At 35.6% G+C, this 11,324-nt stretch overlaps 1 protein-coding gene and 1 pseudogene across 3 annotated transcripts; both read left to right on the top strand.

Annotated features, from left to right (window-relative positions):
• The first annotated feature begins 749 nt into the window (after positions 1-749).
• Positions 750-11,309, top strand: LOC132616657 (uridine kinase-like protein 3). Of its 3 annotated transcripts, XM_060331210.1 has the most exons (15): positions 750-909; positions 3,121-3,284; positions 4,329-4,420; positions 4,957-5,026; positions 5,486-5,604; positions 6,684-6,780; positions 7,363-7,442; positions 7,911-8,105; positions 8,238-8,321; positions 8,438-8,498; positions 9,316-9,376; positions 10,330-10,423; positions 10,529-10,601; positions 10,781-10,863; positions 10,970-11,309. In XM_060331210.1, the coding sequence occupies exons 2-15, from the start codon at positions 3,137-3,139 to the stop codon at positions 11,117-11,119; spliced, it is 1,407 nt and encodes a 468-aa protein (XP_060187193.1). In that variant the 5' UTR covers positions 750-909; positions 3,121-3,136; the 3' UTR covers positions 11,120-11,309. The 3 variants fall into 3 exon arrangements, with proteins under 3 accessions (XP_060187193.1, XP_060187195.1, XP_060187194.1); XM_060331212.1 differs by lacking the exon at positions 750-909 and having other exon boundaries at positions 3,123-3,288; XM_060331211.1 differs by lacking the exon at positions 750-909 and having other exon boundaries at positions 3,123-3,300.
• On the top strand, positions 1,250-1,374 carry LOC132620966 (5S ribosomal RNA; annotated as a pseudogene).
• Positions 11,310-11,324: the final 15 nt, after the last annotated feature.

Genomic DNA, 11,324 nt, shown 5'->3' with positions numbered 1-11,324 from the left:
TTATTAATAAAATAATTTAATTTTTAATTATTAAAGCATATAATCTTGATATTTTTATGTAGGAAATATAAAAACAACAACATACCTAATGTAATCTACAAGTAGGCCTGGGAATTATGTACGAAATATATTATATTTAAATTATTTTTAGAAGTAATAATATAAGTTTAATAAAACACAAGAGCAATTAAATGAAGGAGCAGTTAATAATTTTAAAAATATGTGAATATTCATAAACAAATGAATCAAAAGTGTACATTCAAGTAACTAAAGGTTAAATGCGCTTATTCAGATATCACAAGAACTAGATTAGAATTTACTCCCTCGATTATTATTGTATTCTGATTTGAGTACTTATCAGTTTGTCATCTAACCTAACATTACCTTTGGTTAACAAAAAAACGAGTTTTGATTTCTTTATTAGGAAATTATATTATATAGATCATTTTTAAAAGCATATTGCACTAAAATATTGAGTAATAATACAAACTTAATATTACACATGAGTAAATTTAATTATATAGCGATTGATAACTCCGTAAATTTGTGAAGAGTAGCAAGCGGAAGAATTTGTAGTGCGCCATTTCAAATAATTAAAGGTTCAATGTGCTTAACAAAATATCATTAGGAACAAGATCAGAGTTTATTAATAAATGAAGGACCAAAATGCTAGTATTATTAATCCATAAAAATAAAAACCAGTGGCCATAGCTGTAATTTCAGGAAAATATCAAGCCCATAGTCTTTAGACTCTTTACAACACATAGCAAATAAAACCTTTCCAGTCTCTCTATAAATTCATCATGTCCGTAACAAAGCCTACAATAACATATACACAACACTACTCATAGATGAACACTACTATTTTAAATCTCAATTAAAAGCTTCAACAAATTGCAACTTCAAAAGGTATCTAATAACTTCATTAATCTGCTTATATATCTATGCTTCTTCTGTACAAATCTGCATTCACGTGTTAATAGTTAAGTTTTTTTTTATTTTTATTTCCTTAACAGTTTTACGAGTGTGTTATTAGTTGTTTAGTTCAATTTTGAATCTATAAGTTTCCTTCACGATCTCTGAAATTTATGCTGATTTTGTGTTGGTACTAATGCTATTGAATCCGTAGTTGTTGATGAATTGATTTGCTGTTGAATTTTATTTATGAATGCGGCAGTTTTGAAATTGATACCTTTTTTGGTCATATGAAGTAGTCTAATTTAATGGTGCTGTTATCAATTTTTTGGTCTGACGCGATTGTACCAGCACTAATGCACCGGATCCCATCAGAACTCCCCGAAGTTAAGTGTGTGCGCTTGGGCGAGAGTAGTACTAGGATGGGTGAACCCCTGGGAAGTCCTTGGCTTGCATCCCTCCTTTAGAAGGGGAGCCTTGGAGCAACGGTACAGTTGACTCTGTGTGACCTGTAGGTCACGGGTTCGAGTCGTAAAAGCAGCTACTATTGCTTGCATTAGGGTAGGCTGTCTGCATCACACCCCTTAGGATGCTCTGTGCACCGGGCTGCTCCCTATCAAATCTTTGGTCCCCTGTCTCTCCTATCTTGCTGAGGTGGGGGATGTTTCGTTATGGTGGAGGATCTTTGTTGGGATCGTCGATGTGCGAGCGGTGCATTGAGTTTAATGTGTGATCTTTTACGAGTTTGAAGTAGGATAGAGCAATGCCACATATATCTATTTAAGTGAGAGATAGATTATCAATTTACTAGGAGATGTACTAGCAGCGGTGCTGCTCAGTACTAACTATCTCTCAGCTGGGCTCTTAAGATCTATTAATTAGATGCTACTGACTAGTATGGTGTAATTACTCAAACGAAGTAGCTGATGATGCTCTGTATCATATACATTAAGGGTTGCTGTGCCTTCATGCATATAGATTTAGGATTCAGATTGTCACATATCAATTTTCTGATAACTTAAGTAGTACTTGAATCTGCTGACATAGAGGTTGGAGTTGAAGAAAAGAAAGTGAGGATGCAGGGGTTGACGGCTTCTGGAATACAGTTGGGTTGTTCAAGCTAATGTTAGTGAACTAAACTGTGGCTGGTGACATTGTATGATTCCATATGTGAACGAATGGAAACTCAATTTGAGTTTTGGCTCCACCAATGAAGAGCCAAATTCGCAGGGCGGAGCTAGAAAGAGGAAAGGGGGTTCAGTTGAATCCTCTTTGTTGAAAAAATACTGGATGATAGCAAAAATAGGTCTTTTTTATAGATAAACTGTTGAATCCTCTCGTCAAAAGGAAAAATTCTAGTGTAGTCGCAAAGGGGTTTCCAGAAGTTGCTTGAAGTTCCACATTCGAATCTCAACTATGACATTCTATAATTTTTTTGAATTCCCTTGTATAAACTCTGCCTCTGCCTCTGCAAACTCAGTCATTTTTCCTATACACATAATGTTTATGCATACTCAAATATCAAGGAATTATGAATCATGAACTTCAGCTTCTTGATATTCAAATAACTCGGTTTCACAAGATACCGCGGTAGGCCAATATGAGCGGATTCTTCTTTAGCTTGCACGCAGTCATAAACCATTTCCTTGTTAATGCGTGGGCCGAAACTTTTGAAGGTGTTTGCCTCACCACCAAGATGAGCCAACCCATTGTAAAGCCTAGGTGCTTGATGCGCCTGCCAAACTTTTACCTCTCCTTGATTTTCTTGATTATTAGCTTACCTCTTGTACACATAAATGCATGATTCAGACATATATGTATTATAGAAGCATTATTCGTAGTTACAACTTGTACTGTAGGTATAAAGGAGAATATACATTATACAAAACTAAACGAATTCTTCTACAGTAAACATGTTGCGATGGAATAGCTTTATAAAGATCTGATATTAAACAAAGATGTGATATTTGTTATACTACCACTGCTAACTCTTATCTCATTCTTCGTCCAAATGCCTAGGCAACAGGCTAGGGCGACTTCTCAGGCTTGCTAACCATTTCAATCATGCTTTAAATTTGAAAAAAGAAGTAAAAATTCCTGATATAAGTATATCACTAGCCATCTGGATTCCAATTTTCTGGTATTGGTATTTATCTTTTATAGAAGCTTGTAGTCCATCACTGATTGTTGGTAACTTAAATGCAGAGCTTAAAATCAACAAATGGGTTCAAATGCAGTTGAAGATCTGATAGAAGCGTCATCAGGAGTTCATTATTCTGGATTCCATATGGAGAAGCCACGTACTCCAGAAATTGAGCAACCAACAACCTCTATAGATGATAGTTTTCATAAGCAACCTTTCATCATTGGTAGGTATAGACAGTGGTACTGGTATCTCTCTTTCTGTCACCTGAGCATTGCTTTTTTTATAAGGGTCACCTGAGCTTTGTCTCAACAAACATCACAATTGCAATTGCAAATATTGAAAAAAGGGACTATTTATCTCAATAACCACTCAATTGTTATTCTACATTGCTATTTTGGTAATGTTTCCTTGTTATCTTTATTTTGATGATTCCCAGAGCAAAGGATATGTTAGCTTAAGAAACTGACTATAGTTATTCAAGCTTTCATCATGTGTAAATCAAAGGATAGCGTTCGCTTCAATACAAATGTTAAATACATGGTAAAACTATTCATGGATGCACAATTGCACATAATGACGGGATGAGAAGGGATACAATCTTGAGGGGCCATGAAAGCTAGGCAGCCATTTTGCCTGCTTATGAATGACTTACTTGGCTATCTGGTTTGGTTTAGATCTTTGTCGGAGTCTTTCTTTGACTTTGGGTTCTGGCTGCTTTTTCCCTTGAAGTTAAACCAAAATTGATTATGCTGGGTATACAACAACAACAACAACAGCCCAGTGAAATCCCACATCTTGGGGTCTGGGGAGGGTATAATGTACGCAGACCTTACTCCTACCAAGGTAGGATGGCTGTTTCCGAGAGACCCTCGGCTGGGTATGTGTAGAGAAAACCTGCTTTTGCCTGCTGACAGAATGAGTTATGTTCCAGTGGAGTTGGTTCAATTGTTGTAGTATGCACATGCTGAAATTCGAACTTCACTATTGTTGGTCGATAGAGAAGTTTATGATATCCGTCTCAGGAAGTGTGTCAGGAATATGGGCTAAGATGAAAACTGGTTATCTGGCTTTTCAGTCTCATCATACACTTCAAACGAATTTTCAACTTAATCTTTTGATGAATTAATTTCTTTTTATCAGAATCAAGGCTGTAAATGCTAATTGTATGACTCCTTTGCTGAAAGTTGAATGTTCGTTATCCGTTAGGAATGTTCCTACTCTTGGTACTCGTTTTCTTAGTCATGCTCATAAAATGTTTCACCTGCAGGCGTTGCTGGAGGTGCTGCATCTGGCAAGACAACAGTTTGTGATTTAATTATTGAGCAGCTTCGTGATCAGCGGGTCGTACTAGTTAACCAGGTGGGTTTCTTCGGACTGGAAAAAAGTCTTCTTTATTTTGATGAACAAGTTTAAGCTTACAGCTAGATCATAATCTTCTCCATACAGCTTTTTTACCGCTGCCTCCATTCTCTTATCTCTTCCTGTTGAATCTATAACTAGTTACTATGTGTTTATAGAACCTCTTTCACCTCTTGATAAGATGATTTGTTAGCTAGAGGGTCTCCTGTACCTCAATTCACTTTGGTGTTTTTTCTACAATTTTCCCTGCAGTTTATGATAAATGTAAACTAATAAGGCTAAAATTATATTTCATTTAGCTACTACCTTTAAAAATCAATAAGACCAACTTTTTGATGAATTACTGATTTTATTGGTCTTTATCTGAGATGTTCCCTAACAGAAGTTGTGGTGAAAAAGACGACTTAAGAGGATTCAGAATGATATATCTATTTCACTACCCGTCAATGCTATATTTCTGTCTTTTAGTTTGCCGAAAACTTATGTGTGGCCTACCAAAATTCATTGTCTGATCTAACTCGGGTTTGGATTTGCAGGATTCGTTTTATCATACTTTGACTCCTGAAGAACTGACAAAGGTTCATGAGTACAATTTTGACCATCCTGGTTAGTCTAGTCCATTTTATTTGAGTTAAAATCAGTCTCGATTGTTTATGTTTTAATTTTGCAGACAGAAGATGGCATCACTTATAGGAAAAAGCATCACTATATGTGTCTTCTTCTTCTTCTTCTTCTTCTCAAAATCAGTCTTGCAGTCCTAAACAGTATTCATAATTCTAAATTGGATTCTCTTGTACTGGACTTGTTGTGACTACAAAGAAGTATGTTTATGTGTTTGAGACCTATGATCTGTGACGGTCCTCAATCTTATTGGAAACCTTTCCTTTTATGTAACGGATGATAATTACTGGTGATTGAATTTTGATTTATAGTGTTCAAACTTGTGTAAACCCTTTGCAACCTATTTCTATTATTGATATGTTAGTTTGTAATTATTAATTATCTAATACATGTTACAGGATAATGTCTGGTGTAAGTTTCATGCTTCTTTCTCTTATTGTTCAGATGCGTTTGACACTGAAAAATTGTTGAGTGTGGTGGAGAAACTGAAGCACGGGCAAGCAGTAGATATTCCAAAATATGATTTTAAGAGTTACACAAATGATGTATTCCCTCTTCGAAGGGTAAATCTTCTTAGCATGATTTTATTTTGTTTCATTTTATTGCAACTTTTACATCATCCAATTTTTCAAGGCTAAAGTCATCGACAGACCCCTGAACTTGTCCTGATATTCCATTTAGACCCCCCAACTGAGACGTTGACCATCTGGACCCTCGAACATAAGCTAAACTGTGCCATTTGAACACATCGTGCCAGCTTGGCACATGCGTGAAATAAACTGCTTTAAAAAGAGCGTGAGAGACCAAATTTTTCCTTTTTAAAAATTTTTAATCATTAAAAATTAATTTTAAGAAAAAATCTATTTTAAAATCTATTTAAATAATAAAAAAAAAAAACTGAAAAACCCAACCCATCCTCTCCGATAGCCCACTTCGCCTTCGCCGCCACCGCCGCCGCTCCACTTCAAAATCTATTTAAACAAATCTCCGACAAAAAACGGCACCGTTTTTTTAATTATTTAAATAGATATTGAAGCGGCGGCGGCAGCGGCGGAGGCGGCGAAGTGGGCTTGGTTTTCAGATCGGAGAGGATGGGTTGGGTTTTTCAGATTTTTTTTTAAAATTATTTAAATAGATTTTAAAATTAATTTTTCTTAATTTTTTTTTTTTTTGTTGACATGGCTTATTTTTATTGGTCTATTTTTCCATGTCACAGCAAGTGTAGCTCACGCACCACACTTGATCTAGACTGTGTTCAAATGGCACAGTTTAGCTTGTGTTCGAACGTCTCATTTGGGGGGTCTAAATGGAATATCAGGACAAGTTCAGGGTCTGTTAATGACTTTAGCCATTTTTTAAAGAAACATCAATTTATGTGCCATGCGTATCTTAGTCAACTTTTAACCTCTCTAGTCTTTTCGCACGATTTCTTTCTTCCAGTTGAATACCCTATATCAAAATATCAAAAAAGGAAGAAAGAGGGATTGGATTCCAATGACACAGATTTCACTACTTTTCTTGATAGACAGCCGGATACATAAGTGGAGAAACAAGCAATTGCCTGCATTTGGAGTTGTAGCTTTCTTTGTTCAGAATTCTCTATTATTGTCAACTCACCACCTTTATTTGAATTACTTGGTAGGTCAATCCTTCGGATGTTATTATTTTGGAAGGCATACTCATCTTTCACGACCCACGTGTCCGGGATCTGATGAATATGAAGATATTTGTTGATACAGGTTCTTTCATCTCCTTTCTTTGATGTTTCCTTATTGTTCTTGTGGCATGAGTTGTTCCCTCTTATTGACTTGTGACCATGATGTACAAGAGAAAAGATCAGCACAGTGTCCTAGTAGTTATCTCATGTGTTTCCTCTAATAAATTAAAATCAAATAATAAAGAACAAATATAAAAATATGGAGCTAGTCCTTTGTTGGCATAAAAGCCTAGTAATATGTAATAAAAGGACTACCAGTGACTAGAACACTGCTGTTCTGCATGAATTTCCATCCTATGTAAGAGTGGTGCAAGGTCTTCACTGAAACAGATATCATGAAAGATTGGACCACAATTTCCCGCAGACCTCTTTTTAACAAGTGCTTCCACTCAAACTTCTGAAATATTATGGTTTAGTGTTTTTTTTTTCATACCTTTTCCTTACAACTGTTGATTTCAGCTATCCTTAAAATTGATGTCCCACTTTAGTTCTTGATACACAAGAGATAACCTCTGTATGTTGTATCGTTCTATGTCTACTTGGTCAGTGCTTTATGTTGGGTCTTCTACTTGTGTGGTTTCATCATCTTAAGTTTTCAGTGCAGATGCTGATGTACGTCTTGCAAGGAGAATAAGACGTGACACAGCTGAAAAGGGAAGAGATATTGCTACGGTGCTTGATCAGGTTAGGAAAACTCAGTCTTATTTTAAATAATTGGGAATCTTTCACCCAAATTTGACAGATATTTGACAAAGCATTTCTTGAGCTTTTTACTCTTCCAACTTCCAGCAAATTGCATTTTGTTTATGACGAAGATCAGTGACGTGATGACTAAGTTTCTTTTTCCCTGCTTCCTTCTCAGTTCATGTCTGAAACTTCCATTATAAGTTTCTAAAATAGTCTTTCTCTGCTTATAAGCTCAATAGAAACCATTTTTAACCATTTTTTTTAAGTTTAAAAAAAAAAACCATTTTTTTCTTAAACTGATGATTCAACTTCCATCTTAACTTAATTACGTTTCCAAAAAACTGACTGTTCAAACTCTATTAAGTTTCTAAATTGCATTTTGAAGTTGAATGTCATCTGAAATTTAGCAAAATTTTTATGGTTAAGTGTTTGGTTTTCACGAATAATTTGATTTAATCTTGGCAGTACTCTAAGTTTGTGAAAGCTGCTTTTGATGACTTCATTCTTCCGACAAAGAAGTATGCTGACGTTATAATTCCCCGAGGCGGAGACAATCATGTTGCTATCGATTTGATTGTGCAACATATTCGGACAAAGCTTGGTCAACATGATCTCTGTAAAATATATCCTAACTTATATGTCATTCAAACAACTTTCCAGGTACCATTTTGATTTTCGGAATTAAGATATTATCTTGTACCTTTTTATCTGTTTCTCTCTTTTTCTTGAAATTGCCTTTTGTTCAAGACCCATCTCCCATGTGCTCCTAAAGATTGTTTTTTTTTCATTCAGATACGTGGCATGCATACACTTATTCGGGATGCTCATACGACTAAACATGATTTTGTATTTTATGCTGATAGATTAATTCGATTGGTAAGTACTTGGCTGCACCGATCATTGCTTTACTGGTTATCCTATCTTTCTCAACCAGTCAGGGGAAGACAAGTCTTTTTTAGCTTATCAACTAAATTCATCTTCACTTGAACCAGGTTGTTGAACATGGTTTAGGACATCTGCCATTTACGGAAAAGCAGGTGTTGACTCCAACTGGTAAGCTGCTACTGCAATTGGGCAATATTCATGCCCTTGTAGTTAGAAATCTTATTCAGAGGGCTCCGAAGTAGCTTCTTAGTCTCTTTGACTACTCCAGTTTATATAGTAAGGTTATTGACATTAGGTCAAAAGATCAGGCTTAATGGTGATCTTCTTAGGACTGATGAGAGTGTGGATACAATTATGATACGTGGCCATGGATTCTGAAGATATGACTTATATTAAGAAAAATAGGCTGAATTGTAACTGGAAGAAACTAGGCATTATAACGCAATACATCTTTGATCTATATTGAGAATAACATGAGCCATATTGTCAGTGCATTATTACTGATGTTACTGTATCGGTCAAATTATGGCACTGTCACTGTATTATTGGGATATTACCAGAATCGCTTACAGTGTTAACTTAAATATCCCCGTAGGGTCATAGTTGAAGACAAGACACTACTTTCCCCTAAGATATTTTCTTTTCCAGTTTGAGTTAGTAGTGTTGGATTGTGTATGTGAGGCATCATAAAACATACTGATCATATAGCGATTAGAAAAAGCAAGCTACACATTTTCCTCCATTTGGTTTTGTCAGCTCTCAGTAATTTGTTAGTTGCAGTACTTACATTTTGGTCGATTTTAATACTTGAATCAAGATTTTAGCATTTTATGCTAAAATCATATTGTCTGGGATTCTAGGAGTGGGTTTTATGCAACTTTTGTTTCTTCGCGGACTTCACCTTTTTCTATATACCTAGTTGAGTGGGAACCGCTTCAATGAGCGGAAATAAATTCTTAATGAAATATATTTCTCGTAACTGCAGGATCTGTGTACAGCGGTGTTGATTTTTGTAAGAGGTTATGTGGTGTTTCAGTAATTAGAAGGTAAAATTTTGTAATTTATATTTGGCATTTCCCTTGCTTTTCTTTTATGGTAATATTAATTGTTTCGGAGGATTTAAGGACGTTGTGGTCTTTGTAATGGTGTGTGTGTATATATATAACCATATGTTGGTGCATGTAGTTTGGTATGTATTTCATTAGCATTGACTGATTGATTGTATTGTTGACCATGGCCTTAATGTCTATGTTGTTCACTTATTCTATTGGTATACGTTTGTTCCAAACTGGGCTCGTTGTGATCTTTGTAATGGGGTGTGTGTATATATATATATAACCATATGTTGGTGCATGTAGTTTGGTATGTATTTCATTAGCATTGACTGATTGATTGTATTGCTGACCATCTCCTTAATGTCTATGTTATTCAGTTATTCTATTGGTATACTTTTGTTCCAAACTGGGCTCGTTTAGTAGATCGAAAGCAATGGTCTGTGCATGCGTGAGGCTCCTATATATATGTTTAAAGCTGTCACATGGAGCATCATGTTAGTGATTAAAACTGAAGATAACAAATGATAGACTCTTATCTCAGAAACTTGAGATATTCAACAAGGAGAAGCTTCATTTGCATTGTTTTTTAGGATAAATACTTGTTACGTGACAGGATGAAGATTTATGGTGTCTTCATAAAGTTCTATATGGGGGTTTCATTTTCTTCAAGCGTGCCAAATTATGTCCTGAAAATTTAGAAGTTTTGCAGTTTAATTTATGTTTAACTTTGCCTTATTAATCAGATAAACTAAAATGTCAAATTGTTTTCATTCACTGGAGGTGCTTGTTATTCATCACAAATTGACAGGCTCATAATATTGTCAAATGCGTCCAGGAGAAACAGTTTAACAAGTGGTTGCTCCTTTGTCTTTTCTGCCTTCACCAAAGTTAATCGAATTGCTGTATTCTGTTTATTAACCATAAAATTTTCTAATTACGCACAGTGGAGAGAGCATGGAGAATGCCTTGCGAGCATGTTGTAAAGGTATCAAGATTGGCAAGATCCTTATCCATAGAGAAGGTGACAATGGTCAGCAGGTTAGCAATCTGCAGGGTCCTCCTATCTTTTTCGCCCTCCTGAGTCATTATATTGGCTTTTGCTCTCTTTATTTTGTTTTTAATGCATTTCATTAAATGATGCAGCTGATCTATGAGAAACTACCGCTAGATATTGCAGAAAGACATGTCCTGCTGTTGGATCCGATCCTTGGAACAGGTTAGTCTTTTTTAAAAAAAAATTGGTAACTGTAGAACAGGTTAGTCTTTTTAAGAATGGCTTGTATATGACCAAGAGTTTCATGCACACTAAACATGGTTGATCTACATCATCTAGAATTTTATGATAATTTATTAACAAGAGATTTTGTGAGCAAAGCGTATTACGTGTCTACGCAGGGAATTCAGCAGTTCAAGCTATTTCTTTACTGCTGAAGAAGGGTGTCCCAGAGTCCAACATTTTATTCCTCAATCTTATCTCTGTAAGTTTAACTGAAATTATCCAGTTTAAAATTTACATCTCTTCTAAGCCACCTTTCTGCAAGCTTACCCCACACACTAACTGTTATTTATTTTATGTTTAACTAGGCACCTCAAGGAGTACATGTGGTCTGTAAGCGATTTCCAAGAATAAAGATTGTGACATCTGAGATTGAAATCGGTTTGAATGACGATTTTCGTGTTATTCCTGGGATGGGTGAGTTTGGTGATCGGTATTTTGGCACAGACGACGACTAAAAGAAGAGTTGTGGCCTCGCCATACCCCGCAATCACATGAGAGATTTAGTGTTCGCTTCCAATTCAATTTTTTTTCTTTTTCCAATGATCGTTTAAAGAAAAAGAGTAAGATGAGCATGATGAAACCACTTATGTAACGGTTCCCGGACATTTTGAAGCATTTTTGAGCATACAAGCCTTAGAAACGCGATTTTCTTTTTGCACT

The sequence above is a fragment of the Lycium barbarum genome, chromosome 11 (assembly GCF_019175385.1).
Source record: "Lycium barbarum isolate Lr01 chromosome 11, ASM1917538v2, whole genome shotgun sequence".
Taxonomy (NCBI): Eukaryota; Viridiplantae; Streptophyta; class Magnoliopsida; order Solanales; family Solanaceae; genus Lycium; species Lycium barbarum.
This window is presented reverse-complemented; position numbering and strand designations above follow the sequence as displayed.